At 37.7% G+C, this 16,881-nt stretch overlaps 1 protein-coding gene across 2 annotated transcripts in view; it reads right to left on the reverse strand.

The window, feature by feature from the left end:
* The window catches only part of kiaa1549la (KIAA1549-like a), a 119,129-nt gene that overhangs the window by 39,780 nt on the left and 62,468 nt on the right, over positions 1–16,881 (reverse strand). For both annotated transcript variants that reach the window (XM_024282030.2, XM_024282029.2), the window contains 5 exons: positions 16,696–16,864; positions 8,801–8,860; positions 7,981–8,141; positions 6,345–6,516; positions 769–929 (listed from right to left, as the gene is read on the reverse strand). In XM_024282030.2, the coding sequence (XP_024137798.1) occupies positions 769–929; positions 6,345–6,516; positions 7,981–8,141; positions 8,801–8,860; positions 16,696–16,864 (723 nt within the window). The remainder of the gene's footprint in view (positions 1–768; positions 930–6,344; positions 6,517–7,980; positions 8,142–8,800; positions 8,861–16,695; positions 16,865–16,881) is intronic.

The raw sequence follows: 16,881 nt of genomic DNA on the forward strand, positions 1-16,881 counted from the left end.
AAAATATTGAACCAACTGGTTTAATAATGGCATTAAAAAGAGTTTGATCTGTTTGATTAGACCCAATCAAAGTGTGGCTAAAAGATGTTATCAACTGCAGCCAACAATGATGCAAAATCCACTTTTGGATTATTGGATTCAAGTGAAATCAAGAGCCACTTCATGACAGATGAAGCTGGCAGGCTGATTGCATGTTTACCACTTTGCTGACTGCCGTGACTCAAACAGCTGTTGTTCTGGCGTCATGTTCTGCTTTGCGTCCAGGACAACCATCTGACCCAATAGAACCATCTGGTAGAAATTCAGAGTAGTCATGCTCATTTGAAAATGATTGATTTTCAGTTAAGCTCAATTGAGCAGATTTTAAGTGAACACTGTTATTGTGAAGAAGCCAACGATTCCCCTAAAGGTTTCCTTCCAGTTCAATGAGCCCAGCCGACTTGTTTTTACCCGATTGGTCTTTGCCACACGCATGATTAGCAGAGACCACAGGGTGTTGGGCAGTGAAAAAAACAAACTAGAGAGGCCGGATGGATTTAATTATTCTGACCTGAAGGAGAAGCTTGACACAAGAGTTTTTCAACTGTTACGCAATCTTAGTGACACTCTACAGAAAATTCAACCTCTGAAATTTTAAAAGCAGCGAAGGTTGAACATGAGTTGACGATAGGACAGTTCTTTTGAAGAGATAAGAAGGAAGAATGAGTAAAAGGAAAGATGCAAATGCAAAAAAAAGTGTAATAAAGTGGTAAAATGTTAGAGCCTTACCTTGGAACGCGTTTTAAAGGTCCTGAAGGCGCCGGTTTTAAACATGACTCGGTTCCTCTTACATAAGATGAAGGCCACCATTACAATCACCACCATTAACAAGAAGACGGGCACCAGAACAGCCATGATCCACAGATTGCTGGGAGGGGTTTTCACAACAGCTGTGTACAGAGAAAAGTAAAAAATATATATTTACAATTATATTTAAACATTAAAGCAAAAGGTGCAGGACTTTTTAAAAATGTTTTGTGGTGCACCACAGGGCTCAATACTAAGTCCCATTCTGTTTAGTTCTAACAGAGACCCACTAGTTGAGTAAAATTCAAAATTCAGACACGTACTGAACAGTAAGCTGCACGTTATGACATTTATGTTGAATTGTCATATCAGCATACATATCTTTTTCCTTTGGTGCTGCAGTCGAGGTCAGGTCATATTAACGTAACAACGAATCGTACCACGTATCAAATAATCCACATTTTGTAAAAAATTTATCTAAACAAAAAAAAAAAAATAACAAGAAAAATGTACAAAAAATCGATTGAATATTCATTTATTTTTTTAAGTGACCGAGGTATAAGCAGGATAATGCGATTTAAAGTGTGCATTATCAGAAATTAACGCACATTGCAAAACTAACCATCCAAAGTGTCAGATGGCTATTTTCGTGTGTTATTTCAGATAATGCACACTTTGAAGCGCATTATCCCTTACTTAGATCATGGTTTTTTCTGTCTTTTTGGGGGTAAAGTCTATGATGACAACTTATTTTAAATCCCTTCAACTTTAATGAGGATTATCTCGATTTAAAACTGGAATAGTGTATGGTTTATGGATAAAACCAATCAGCTAAATAAAAGTTTGGAACAGTTTAGCAGCTAAAGTGAGACATAATGGGACATTTCATCAGGGAAGCAGTTCTGGAGTTGAATATTGGACCAGTTCTTCATTCTCCCTCCTTGAGGGTGCAAGTGGATTTGCCCAGCCAGCCCACATGAGGTTTGTGGATGTGGAGAAAACATTTAATTATGACCCTAAGGATATTCTGTAGGGGGTTACTCTGGTAGCATGAGATCCTTTGCTCGCATTGCCAATACCAGGTCAGACACAGTCCCAGTGGGTGTTGGACTCTGTCAGATTTGCCCTTTGCAACACATTCTGTTTTTTCAGCACATTTGGAAAGAATTTTTCATCGCAGTCGGGACACAAAACAGCTCCAGTGTGGGGTCTTAAAGATCTCATCTCTGCTTTTTTTGGAGATAATATGATTCAATATGTTGGCTTCATCAAGCCATGACCTTTAACTCTCGCTAGAAAAGTTTGCAGCCAAGTGAGGAGCTGCCAGAATGAGAATTAGCATCTTAGGGTTGGGCTCTGAGCTGGAAGAAAACTCTTCTGTGAACCAGAAATATGTTACTGCCCAACCAAGAGGACATGAAGTTTCTTTGAGTCGACAGTGAGGCTAACTCTCCTTTACTATTATCTGTATGACTATATGTAGCCAATGAATACAGAAAATATTTCAAAAATGCAACCAAACGATTCTATCGTTCCTCTCTGGGCTCCAGTATATTTTTAGGAAAAGACTCTGGAGTTCAACCATCCTGGAAAGGCAAATACTGGAACACTAATGTGGATAAGTAAACCTTCATTTTTATAGTGTAAAATCAATTTATAACTTCATCAATTATTTATAATTGTTAGAAAGTATTTTTTTTTGTCCAATTTAACAGTCAATATTTTACTTACTGATTGCTTGATAACATTTTTTGCTTCTCTTACTTAATTTTTTAACTAGATATGTATTTGATGAAATAATAATAATTATGAACTTATGCACTTTTCTACACAGGTAAGACAGTGCTCAATCATAATAGAGCCTCAAAGTTTAAAGATCTTTAGTTTTACAGTTGATTGGACAAGCATGGCTGTCTGCAAATATTCAGTAAATGAAAAATAACAGCTCATATTGTATTACGTCTGGTTCACTCCGGATGCGGAAGGCTGCGAAGCGGCGCGGAACAGAGGGCGCTTTCATTCGGTGCCCTTGTTAACCTATGGTGTAGTTCACACCAAAGGCAAAGTGCCGCAGTCCTCCGTGGCTGGCTAGCGCCAGGCAGCCATCGTTTCGGCCTTTGTTTTTTCTTTTTTTGTTAGAGTTATCCGTGTCCATTCTGGCAGAAAGCTACGCCAAGACACATGAGAAAATCTGGCTAATTTTCAAAATATAACCAATTTTTCACAATAATACAAATAAATATATCTTCGCAGCACTTGTATGTCTTTTGTGAACCAGGGATTATTTACAACGGAGTATTAGGGCCAGTTTACAAACAAAAAAAAATTATTAAAACTTTAAAACACATACATTTACAAAAAAAAGTTATAACTGTTAAATTACGAGAATAAAGTCTTGCATTTATTGTTTTAAAAGTTGTAGGCTAAAAGTATAACTTTTTCTCGTAAATGTATATGTTTTAAAGTTGTAAATTTATTGCTTTATACCTTGTAAATTTACAACAAAATTCATAAATTAACAAGAAAAAGCACCAAAGTTCTGTTGATCTGAAACATTCTTGAAGTTGAAAGACGTGAAGCATCTCGTGAAGCTTTATTTTCATATCGGTTTCAAAAACAAAGACGTTCTGAACCTATTGGTGACTCAAATTGACCAGATGAGTTTAGTCAGTGCTCTGGTGCTGCAAAATGACATTCATTTTCTAATGACTTTATGTCCATTTAGATGTTAAATCTCGTAAATGTATAACTTTAAATTTTGTAATATTACTTTTTTTTCCTTTTGGTGTCTCTAATACTACGTCATAACTATTAAACCCTTTTTACTTACATTTTTTTGGGCTTTTGTCCTACACATCTGTTTATGATTTTATGGTGAGCATTTTTGCAATTTCATTTGAGCTCATGAAATCAAAGTAAACGAGTTATAGATGAATCCAGTGTTCTGTTCCCAGGCTTAACACAGTTAGAAGGAGCTGCGAATCGCTCCTCAGATGGTTATTGGTTTCTCTCCAGTTTGTTAATTATAGATTCCCAGAAAATGCAGGACAGCAAAGGTGAGAGGGAACATTTTGTCCTCTCAAGCTGTTACGGCGCAAATTCAGTGCTGTATGGCCAGAAAATCACCAAGAATAATTCAAGTCCGGAACAAAACAATGAAAGAACAAAAACAGCAGCCCATGACTCTGAAAGTGTTTAAACTCGAAGCTTTATTTCAGCATATTATGGAAATGGATGTAAATTTATGTAAAACCCAAATGCCAACAAGCGTCATAGTTACTGCGACACAGTAAGAAGAATTATGGTTTTAGTTTTTCTTACAGTGCAACAATTTAGCCTGGAGGAACCTTTTTGGCAGAAAGTTTAAAAGTCAGATAGTTTAAACTCTTAGGTTTGATCTTTGATCTGAGAGATTTTCTGTCTCGGTTTATGTGTAATGTACATCCACAAGAAAGTAATTTCCTGGACTTCTTTATTGATCTAATTCACTCTAAAAAGCCAAATAAATCCAAACATAGTGTTATGAATATACTGTTACTTGAAAAAGTTCAGTTATAGTTCAATAGATTGTTTATCTGGCTTTTGAGCTAATTTTATTAATTACTTTGGGCTAAAGAAGTATTTTTTAAATAAAATATCCGATTTTGAGGATGTAGTGATGAACCCACAATTCAAATAAATTCAGAAATGCTGAAATGTTTCATGTTTGGACAGGTTGAAGGTTAGGACACGAATGCAGTCATTCCAGAATTTTGCTTCTGGCTGTTATCCACCCTGAATGAATTTGAGCTTAACTAGTTTTATAAGCTCTACTCAAAGAAAGAGGTTTAAACTCAACCATCTGACTCCAGGCCTCACATTCACCGTCTTCTGTGAACTTCTCTGCATCCCTGGACACACTTTCAGAAACTCATTGATTTTTTCTTTGTTCTTTTTCTTATAAGATGTACAAAGTTTCCCCAAAAGAGTTTCAACCACAAATGTGTGAGACTGTTGAGCTTACAAATGCTCCAAGCTATGGGTTTAATAACTGAAGTAAATGTAGAGGTGGAAAAACTATCACATTAATCATGATTAATTAATCAAAGACATTTTAGGGAGTTATATTCATGCTTCCATGACGTCTGTTCATGTCTGATTATGCACACCTGGAAGAGCATTATCTTGCTTATACCATGGTCATTTACAAAAAATGTATATATAAATTAAATCAATTATTAGAACTTCAGTCGTGTCATATGTTTAAGTTTAAAATGTTCTTCACAAAAAATTGACTATTTTAGATGTGGTCCGTCGCGTTGTCATGGTAACACCTACTGTGCGTGAACCAACCACACTCTGCTCTCACTCTGGCAACTCTGGCAAGTTCATCTCTTAACATTTATTTTTGTCCAGATGATGAAGCAAAGTTTTATTTTTTGAAAAAGTATAGATTGTTTAATTTCTCCTTGCGTTCATTTCCTTACTTATATTCTCTTTTGTATTTCTCTTCTTCTTCATCCCGGTTGTCAAAATGATCAAATTGACTAAACTGGTTGAAGGAAATTATAAAATCACTTATTTATTTTCTACTGTGTTGATGTTGTGATAAACTGGGGTATAAAGTATGACGAAATATGTATTATGGTATTAATATCAAGTTTGTAGTCAATATTATTTGGATTCCTCAGAAAAGTGTTCCTGCTGTTTTTTTAATGAGGTAATTTGAGTATTCTGGACCTGATCTTTTTTTGTTTTGTTTTGTCCTTAATTGTTTGAAACTGAAAAAAATCCCCCTTGGTGTGGTAAAAGTAAAGGTTGCATGTCTGTTATAATAAAATACTTAATTAAGTCACTTTTTGTTGTATTTCGATCTTTTGACATGTCACAATGTCACAAAGTTAAACTAAAATACCTAAAAATTTGGTTTAATACAGCAATTATTAGGTTAAAAATATTTTCAATTAAAGTAGATAAATTAAATTAATTAATTACAGGTCAAAATTTATTAATTGCAGGACAGCAGTAATAAATGTTTAGAAAAAAGCAGCAAAAACATTCAAACTGTATTAATAATACAATTTAATACAGAAATTAATTTGTCCCTTTATTTAAAAGTAAAAAGTATCACCAAAAAGTAAAACTACACAACAATCAATTATAATAATCTAAAAAAAAGTGAAAAGTAATCTGCTAAATAATTTTGTTTTAAATCAAGCAGCTAATTTAGATATAATTTAAGGAAGAATACTTGTGGTTTTGCACTAAAGATGGATTTATCAAGCACCTCCTTGCAGAAAATCCAGAATGGATTATGATAAATTGCAAACATTTTATTTAATGATGGCTCTGCAACCTAATTAAATTATCTGCTTTCTATGTAAAGTAGTTTCCTTAAATGATCTTTAAGTGTCAGAATATATTTGATGACTGGAGAAGGAATAGCTTTTTAAATCATTGTGTTAAATGTATGGTAACATTTAGGTTAAATATGGTTTCACTCTCTTCTATGTCTCTTGTGCAAAAGCACTTTGATCCCCTATATTACACGATTAACCACAGTGCATGGAGCAGCTTACGTTCAGCCTGCACTTGGACAAAGTATCCCAGCGTCAGCGCCATCGTCTGGGAGTCCAGACTGCTGAGGGTCTTTGCAGCATTGGTTCCACTGATGGGTTCCCCGTTCAGCTGGGTGTAGTAGGTCATCTCTGCTGGGTTCTTGGGCCCCGGGAGCCGCCGCATGCTCACCATCTATGTGTCAGCGAACAAGAGAAATTATTAAAAGGAAAGTTTTAATTAGAGAAAGTTTAAATGTCTACAGTGTCGACAGAGAAACTCAAATCTAAGGACAGATTTAATAAAAAATCCATTATCTTTCCACACCAGCAGTCTGCTATATCTATGGCCCAATCAAAATTCAGAATCTGGGTGTCTTTGATCAAGTTGAGCATGGGCTGCAAGATAAGCCAGCTTCTGTTCAGACACTCGAGGATAACTGAGTCACTTGAAATCTCCATTTCCTTTCATCATACATCAAACACATGTTCTAATTTGACAAACACATCACACAGTTTAATCAAGTCTGGTAATTTGATTTCTGTCATAAAGAGAGGATATGTAATTATTTTAGCTGGAGGTTTTTCTCCAGACTGCACCTCCTCCCTGTCGTTCTCTCTGCAAGTCTGCAACCCAAAATCTGGTCATCTGTGGAGACTGTAAAACCCTGAAGCGTACGTAGAAAGTGCGAGCGCCGGGCAGGAGTCAGAAGTTGAACAATAAAGAAAACTGAGCTGGGAGGTGACACAAACAGAAAATAACATCACACATGCCTCGTAACTTCTGTGCTCACGAATGCTTTCATTTCAGATAAGCGGAGTTTTGCTATCTCAACCCATCATCACCTCAACAACCCCGCAGCTGCTTTACAGCGAGAAATAAATACATCTCAAACATGTTCTTTTTCAAAGCAGTTTCAACCGGCTTTCGTTCTGACAGAATCCAAGTTTTCTTTTCAATTCTAATCATTAATCCAACAAATTCCAAGTTTCTGGTTTTGGGGGGAAACTAGTATCTGTGGTTAAATCAAATGAGAACATATAACCTTTTAATTTTAAACATGAAATATATTTGGGCTGAATAACATTTTTTTCAAGTAAGTGACATTTATAAGGTGTCAGTATGTAATAAAAATTCAAAAAAACTATGAATTCAAAACAAAATACAGCTGTTGAAGAGCAAACATGGAAGTTAAGCATCTTTTTATTGAAGTCAGATGGACCAGATATTGCATTTATTGATCAGCAAAAATTATTCTCATGCTAGTTTCAATGTTCTCTATCTTAAGGTTCTTTTAAAGACCTGCTCTGATCATCTTTTGATCCATTTTAAAAGTGTTCCCAGTTTTTTTTTTAATTAGAATTCTGCCGTTTTGAGATTAAGTGTCGTTTCTAGGACATAATTTCTGCAGAGCAGCAGGAGTTCATTAAAAAATTGCCTCTGAGTTGGGGGCGGGACATTTTGGCATGGAGCAACCCCATCCTCCCTTCCCATCACCCATAACTGAGCCCTCTGTTGACACACTCACCCACTAGCCTACTGCCCCTCACAAAAAAATTGTGAGCAATATGGGAGCATACAGCTTTGTGCCAGATGCCAGCTCAGATGACTATTTAGACAATTTTCGGCTTCGTGTTCAAAAACTGTTCAATGGAATACCTGTACGGTGTAGCCGCCCACAGTGGTGGCCCGGCGGGATCTTGCGGCGCGAGAGCCCTGCCTGCCGGCCACCAGGAACAGCTCAGCCAGCCTCTGCTCCATGAGACTGGCAAAGCTCTGGTAGTTAGCCTCCAGGGAGGAGCTGTCCACATCCTGGATCACTGTGAGAAGAAAGAGGTTTACAGAAGGAAGCGATAGACATGGACATGAGGGGTGATGAAGACAAACGCATCCAGGAAGTATTGATACTGAGAAGACCGGAGCAGATGATGAGATGGATATTAGAAAGGCTGGATGACTTTCCCTTCCATTAAATCATCTCCAATTGCCTGTCGAAGCTGGTGACTTGCAGATCAGACGTCAGTCTCTATCACACACGCAGACACGAACCTGTGCGCCTGCACTCCCACAGGTGCCTGATCAGTCTCCGTCAGGAGAGCATCTCTGACAAGAGGCAGTAAGCGAGACGGACCAGTGGACAGACTTCACACAAACACACCGCCATCATTCATCTTCAGCTAATGTGATGTGAAGTGATCTCTCCCAGAGACCCAGTCAGGAAACTGTGAATTATGCATCAGTAGGGTTTTTTCCCAGCAAAGGAAAAGCTAAAGAGGCTGAGGTTGAGTAAAGAGTTGGGGGGTGGCGGAGGACAAAAGGGAGGAAGAATTTAAAGAAAAAAAATCCATTCTGCTGAATTGCACAGCAGCAGGAATTCTACTAACTGCTGTTTTGTCAGATCAATGCAGTGATCGATTGGTGCTGATCACCCAGCAGCCCCCTTGCTCCATGCATCTGTGAGTGCTAATGAGCAATTTACCTGTTATCACCCAGTAGTTCCTGGTTGCTGTGGAGGTGTTCAGATTGTGGTATTCTAGTGCTGCAGAAAGAGAGACAAAAAACACAGGAAAATCACTGAAAAAGAACTTGATTTATAATCAGAGTTGTTTCTTATTTGTTTTTTTTTTTTCATGCTTTATGTGTCAAGCTACATTCACACCGCCCTCGGCAATGCGCGTTCAAGCAGCCACTTCCGATGAAAAGTCTATGTAAACACTCGTAAAAGTGCATTTTGGTCTTCCGTATTCAAAACTCTTACACATACACAAGTTCTACAACCGTTCTCAGGTTCTACGTACAAAACACACAGCCATTGCGAGCGAAACCAGGTTGAACTTTGACCAATCAGGGTCTCAGATTTGGCAGTGACGTATGGATGACGTCCTTTCTAATCGATAGAAGTGCCAACCATTTAAGGAATTGATCATGGAGGAGAAATTGTGTCCGGCTGGAATTATATGACGCCAAGTCTTACGTATATTGGAAAAGAGCTGTGAAAGAAAAAGCCTGGAACAAGATTAACCAGATTTGGACCACTTTGACATTTAACACTAAATCACTTTCACCTGTAGGTGGGAAGCCCCTCCCTGCTAAACCAGAGTGAACACCATGGGCTCCTTGAGGGTCGGAGAACCTGCATTTGAGGTGTTCATGGCCAGTGTGAACACAGCTTAAGCCTGACCAAATTTTTTTTGTTCTGGCAGCATTTTCAGGTTTATCTATAAGTTGTCTTTAAATACTTTTAGTTATGTGCTAAATACATAATATTTTAACATAATTTGATCTTCGGTACAATCCAGTCTTGTATTTTTACACTACTCCCATCTAAAATCACCACAGAAAATCTTGTTTAATGTAATTTGGTTGCACTTTTAGAGCAGATTCCTTTTCTAACCTGACTTACTTGGAAACAGGTATTTAGTGGAGACTGACAGAACATAAGCAGTATTATTATCAGACATCTTCATCAAACACAGTAAAGCAGTCAGCTTCTGTTTTTCTGACAGAATGAGCAAAAAAAGTCCCCTAAATCATTGGTGTTTGAAAGAAAACATTTCCTCTTACATGTTGTGGAACAGGCTTTGTAGCAAGAAAACAAGCCTTTGTGTGGTTCTCTGAGCTACTTTTGAGTGGAGTTGGGGGCAGCTGGGTCATAAACTGATGCTGTGCATCAGCTGCCCCCTTGCAGGCTGTCCGGCTTGCTGCAAGCATTTGGATTAGGGCAAAATCTGCCACTTCAAAGGAAAAAGAAACCTGAACCATAACAGCAGAATAATATTGCTCCAGGTGTTAGTCAAGTAAAAACGAAAAATGTCATCAGAAATGTGCTTTTTCCTTCTTTCAATGAGCTTTCTATAAGCTAGATTTCTGCCCAATCTATTCAAAAAGTGTGTACGTAAAATTAAGTTTTACTTATGGATTTTAATAGGGGTGTAGGGGGAAATCGGTTTGACAATATATCGCAATATTTCATTTGGCTACCTCTATCGATTTAAAATTAAGTCAAGACGGTATTTAACGAAATATGTATGATTGTCCTTTGTTGTTGTTTTTCACCAAAACATCCAGCCGCTAGTTGGCAGCACAGCATGCTGAGCTGTTTTACACCACGACCAAAACAACAACAAGATCTCACAGAACCAACTTGTGTGTTCAGTCATTTTCTAAGTCATACTCTAAAAAAAAAAAGTGAAAAATTGCTTTGCTACAGTCTTGGGATATATCGTGATACGTATCGTGAGACAGATATCAGGATATGTATTGCCAGACTCTTACCAATACACACCCCTAGATTGCAATCACCTATAATCCATAAAAAATTAATAGAGTTTGGTGTGAAATATATTAGTGTTAATATTATGTATTAATTATAACGGATTTTAATAAAAAGATTTGAGAGTAATGAACAAATAAGGAAGTAAATGTGCTACAAAAGTGCAGTAGTTCCAGTACTCGTCATTATTTCCTCACATCCATCCTCCCTCAGCCTGTCTGCCTCCTCCTCTGTGTGCCTGTCAACCTACTTCCTTCCTGAAATGCCTGCTCCTTTCTGCCCAACTAACCGCCTCTTTCTACCGTTATACCCACATCATCACGCCATCAGTCCTTCGACCTCGCTCTGCGTCCTATTAATCTGTCAACCACTCTCTTTATTTCCAGGTTTCTCCATCTGTCTGAACCCAATTCTACTGAGCCAGGAGTACATTGTTTACTCCAAGTGGTTTCAGTCACAGCAGGAAGCAAAAGCAGGTACCAGTTTTTATGTTTTTTTTAATATCTTTTGAAAATTGTTATTGTCTATCTTAAGTTTTGTGTGTTATTTTCTGCTTTGGTTCCTAAAACTACAGTAATGTATTCTCATGTAAAACTACTTGTGTCAGACAGAAAGTATTTTTATTTAAAGAATGCAAGTGATCATAAAAAAGTAATTTCTGTAGCTTCAAAAACTGACAACCATCAAAAAGAATTGGTACACATCATGTCCAGCTAATAAAAGAAAAGTTTATTTGACCTTTTTCTGTTCAGTTGGTTGGCAGGAGCTGAGTTTTCACTCCTACCACATCAAACCTCCCCAGCAAGACTCGGTGGGATGGCTTATAAAAGCTAAAGTAACTAAGTCATCATCAAAGAACAGAGATTTGAGTCTGGTGCTCCCAGACCACAAGTCCCTCTGTCTCTAGCTGCACAGAAAAAATTCTGAGCAGAATCGGTGACAAAGGACAACTCCTGTCGTGCCCAACTCTCACTGGAGTCATGTCGGATTAACTGAGACTGATTAACAAGTTTAAAGAGACATAAAGAGATTTTGGAACAGTGTTCTTTAATCATCTGAGACAAAAGTCATGCTTCATGCCTACTGTCAAGCACAGTAGTCCAGGGCTGATGACCTTCAGTCAGTCTCCACTAAATACTGTTCTAAAGGGGGCCTTCTGTCTAAAATTGAACAAAAAGTTAGAAAGAAAAAAAAAATTCAGGATGTTAAAACATTTTTAAAAGACTTGATGCAGTTTTTGGCCAAAATTGAAAGCCTGTGTCATTTTCTGGGACATACTTTTTTCAGTTCATTAGAAATTTCCCTGAGTTTTGGACGGGACTATTGGTGCGGAAGTTAGCCTCACTAATTTCCCAGCATTCCTTTGCATGCACTCTCTTTTGCTAGCTTATAGCACCTCACAAGCCCAAGCTAATATTAGCATAGCAAGAAAACAGCAAAAAATATTAGAGCTATGCAGCTGTACAGTTTTGAGCCAGATCGCAGCTCAGACGAAGAAAACGAAGTTGTTAATGGATCTATTTCCTGCAAGTGGATGCATCAGGACAATAGCGGGAAGGGACACAACAATAATATTCAAAAAGAGAACAGATTATTTTCACTAGAATGTTCGCTGTATACTTTTTGGGGCCAAAAATGCTGTTTAACTATGAGGCAGAAGCTGAATCTGAATTATAAACAGTAGATTTTTCTCCTTTCATGTCTTAAATATGTTTACATTTAGTAAATATCCTAACACCATCGGCTTTGTTCCTTGGCTTCCTCTTCCTCCCCGGAGGCTCCTGTTCTGGATCTTGCTGTTTATGTTTTTAAAATCACAAACACCACCAATAACCAAAGGCGTCCAAACCGGCTGCATTCACTAACACTGCCTTGTAACCCATTGAAATAAATAAGTGAAGATTTTGTGGTGCTAAATCTGAATTTCAACATTATTAGGGCCCGACATCTGCAACAAAATTTTTTTACGCCTTAATTTTTAACTTTAAACTGTTGTCATAAAAGAAAACATTATGCAAACTTGTTTCCTTTTCTGTTTGGAATAAATGAAATGAGAATTTGCACAAAACTTGAGGGTTTGGTGTTGCAGCCATAATGTTTGTTTTTTCTGAGACAGAAATGAAGCAGGCTAAGGGGATTGGATGGGCTGCGTGAAGAGTGATGTTCCAGCCCTTTGGGTGTTGAGTGCACAGTTACACAGATACTAATCTAATCTCACAGGGCTAAAATTGGCTCATTCGGGGGACATGGACAACAGATTGCCCATGGCAGGATTCAGATGATAGGAGCTGTACAGCTGTTTGGCCTTTTAAAACCTCGCAGATGGCATAAGAGGCAAGACTGGAATAAAAAAACAAGAGGACAGCTCTGCAGTTTGACTTTTTTATGCTAACCACAAAAAAAAAGAAAAAAAAATGTAGAATTTCTAACAAATAATATATATTAAGCAAGATCTAAAAAAAAAGACAATTATGTTTTTGCTTTAAAGTATATCCTAAATTAAAACAAATTTGGAACAGAAGTGGTTGATGTGTATTTGCATCAAAATGCATCAAGGAGTTAAGTAGTCCACAAACAAGTCTTTCTTTTTTGAGCTGCTAGACTGCTGCAAAATAAACACGGCGGATATTTCGACGAAGGGATTTTCACTCCACTTATTATTACATGAGGAAAAACAAACTAATCTGGCTGTCTCTTTCACTTAGAGAGGATCAGCACTCTTGAACCCCCTGTTTGGAGACGCAGGTCAAACATATGCTGTCATGAATGATGCAGTGTTGCAGAGCGCTCGGTGCTTCAGTGCTGATGAAGGCCTCCCAGCCAGCCACAAACAACTGTTATGCAACGGCTTGAAAATTAGGCGTGAAAAGAATGGATTGGTTCTGATAAAAATAAACCGCTGTTGTGTCTTTATCCTCCATGAAACCTGGATTCCGTTTCCTCTGTTTCCGTCACCTCTCCCCAGCTCGCTCAGCACATCTTTGTCTGTCCTGTGTGAGTGCCGACTCCTCTCATGGCTGCCAGTCCTTCTTTCCACCTCCAGCCCCTCAGCTTTTCAGGACCAAAATAAAGCTTCAAGGGTAAAATCCTTTTTTTAGAGCCAGAGCTGCGTGTCTGTGTGTGTATGCCGTCCAGCCTGAGGGCAACGCTGAACCAAAGCAGGGAGGAAAATAGATCCTCAACCAGCTCAATGAATCAGTGATTTGTTTATATATTGTGAAGTGCGTCACTAACTACCAGGCAAAATGATGTTGAAATAGAGGGAGAAATGTTGGTAAAATAGATGTGGAGTGATTCTGGCTTTTTCAAACAATGATGAGGTTTTTAAGTTGAGAAAAAGTGAAAACCAGCTCTTCAAATGGGATTTTTATAAATAAAAATTCTAAAAAAAACTTGCAGCTGTCTGTGAATAACTAAGAATGCTAATAATTGTTTGGCTGCTTCTGCGAGAACCCAACAAGTGAACTACTCTGAAGCATCCAAAGCTAAAGTTATGATTTGTTGGCCAGGCTTATAAATTGGGTAATTATGGTAGAAGCATTTTTTGTTGCATTGTTGGATAAAAAAATAGAAAATGTGATAAAAGAAGAGTCCAGAATGAAGTGGAAAGTCTGTGCCTTATTACTGTTTTCTTTAATTGGCTTTTCGATTTTTATCCTATTTTATATTTTAATTAAAGTCAACCTTGTTTAATTTTTTAATCAAACTAGTTTGTTCTAATCTTTTTTGACTCAATCAGGAGAAGTATTTGTCAGATTTATATTTAGTTAGATACTTCAGAGCTGCACTGTGGTGTAGTGGTTAGCAGTTTCGCGTCATAGTGAAGTCTCTGGTGTGATACCCGGCTAAATTGTGTGGAGTTTTCGTGTTCTCCTCATGCATGCGTGGGTTTTCTCTGGGCACCATCGCTTTCCCGCACATTTAAAAAAAACAGGTTTCATAGGTTGATTGATAAATTGACTCTAAGGTGGGATTGTTAGAGTGTGATTGTGTGGCCTTGCAACAGATCCAGACTGGGATAAGCTCCAGCAACTCTGTGACCCCCAAAAATGATTAAGATGGGTTAGAAAATGAATAGATGATGGATAATTAATGGGAACTTACCTTCTTAGGTGCAATTTAAACTTTTAGATAACTGTCTTTGTCATTAACTAGCTCATTCTAGTCCTTTACATCCCGTTATTTGAGTTTTCTATCTCCAAGTCTCAAATTAATGTCCTTTACACCAGTGGTCTCCAACATTTTTCAGGCTGCTTCTGCTACATGAGAACAACTGTCTCAATAATTACGTAAGTCGAGGAAAACATCTGGTTTTATCAGTAAACAGCAACTTTAATGTTCTTTGAAGTCAAAGGCTCTTCTTTGCTTTTCTCACTAGCTCTTTTCTCCCCAAAGAAACTTTCCAAAAATGCTTAATTTTTTCGGTTTTTGCTAGCTTTGGGCTACTAGCTTAGCAATCCAGGTAGCCATGTGGCTAGCTGCTTTAAGTCATATAGCCAAGACAGATGTTGTGAACAGAATCTGGCAGTTTTCCAAAATAAAACTCCTTTAAGGATACAAAAATAGACTAAACTGAAATAATCTAAGTTAGCGCATGTATTTTTTCTGTACCAAGCAACCTGCAGACCAGTACCAGTCCACGATCCAGGCTTTGGGGACCACTGCTTTACACTACTATCTGGCATATAGTAAAAACTCAAGACCCTTATTGTTTTTTTCTATTTAGATATACAGTTTAGCTGCTAAACATACAATCCCTGCATGAATATTTTGAGGATTGCCTCTTAGGACTTGCTGCATATATATGCGCAGGATTTGATTTCCTGAATTTGAAGGATTCAAGCTGACTGGTTTTGCACTTACTGCTGGTTGCAGTACAGTAAAAAAGCTGTGCATAAAAGGTTGTAAAAGCTTCTGCGAGGAGGATGTGAGGGTGTTGTGTAACATCTGCCACAGGAGACAGCATGTGAAGAAAGAGATGGTCCAGTTTAGTTTCAATTGGAGAAGTTGTTATGTGAGCATGCTAATTATACAATCATGTCATCAATTTTTTTCTGCTGACTAGGAGATCTAAGATGACCTGAAAACTATCAAAAAGAAGTTATGTAAAACCCACTACAGACGCAATACATTCCCAGCAGCTTTTCCCTTTCTGTGTTTGTTCATGTAGTTGTGCAGCATACTTTTTTCTTGGTTTTGTTTCATACCTTATGACACAGAGTAACCCGCTACACATTTCAACTTTATGCTAATTGCTGCTCGTGATGTAACAGATGAAGGCGAATTACAATTTCAACCCAATTGTTTGAATAAAAATGTCTTTTAAAACAAATCACATTAAACAAATGTGAAAGAGCCCAGTTTCAAAACTAGGTCTTAATGTTACTGAAAGCTGAGATTTTGTCGATTACTGTTGTGTATCGGTGAATACTTTGTTTTGAAAAGTATTGAAGCCAAAAAGAGTAGAAAAGCTTGTTTTATTTTCACTTCTTCATTTAAAGTCAGAAGTAAGATATTTGGTGTGTTGTGCTGCAGTCTTTAATGTTGAAGAACAACAAACTCAACAAATAAATAAAAAAAAATTATAAGACTAACAATATTCAGTAAAGGGTCAAATACAAAAAATCCGATAATTTGTTTACTTTGAGAGCGCTGGATCAAACCAATGTCTCTCAGAACACAAAGTCTCCCTGAGAGATACAAATTTTGCTAGCCGCAATGTTACGCTCAGAGATGATCAGTTTGTTCTCTCAAATGGGTATCCTTTCCCTTTTTCTACATCTAACGGTATGGATCAGTTAAGTTTGAACCCTGCTCGGATAATATTTGGTTTATCAGAGGTGTAACGTGAGCTGCAGTAGTGTGTCTGCAGCTGGATGCAGAAAAGTACAAAATTCAGATAAAATACATTCCTTCAGTCTATGGATCTAACTTACACATTTAAGTTGCTGCCAGAACCAGAAATTTGCTTGAACTCTTTTTTAATTAATTAAGCATCATGCTGTATTAACAAGTGATGCAATTTACCCTGATTGTAAATATCTATCGTAGGTCAGTATAGCATATTTAGAGCATGTCTGAGCTTGTTTAGTTGCACTTACGCTCAGCGATGACCAGCGGTGGGTAGAATAGAAAGTACCCCACCAGCTCTGCCGTCAGCTGGTTGAGAAGTCCACTGGAGATGGTGCCGTTGAGAATGGTGTCCTCGTTCTTCACCAAGTACACCAAAGTGACTGAGGGTGAGCCCGGCTCCTGGGACACACTCTGGATCTGCACACAAACAAACA

This window comes from Oryzias melastigma, linkage group LG6 (genome assembly GCF_002922805.2).
Source record: "Oryzias melastigma strain HK-1 linkage group LG6, ASM292280v2, whole genome shotgun sequence".
NCBI classification, from domain to species: Eukaryota; Metazoa; Chordata; class Actinopteri; order Beloniformes; family Adrianichthyidae; genus Oryzias; species Oryzias melastigma.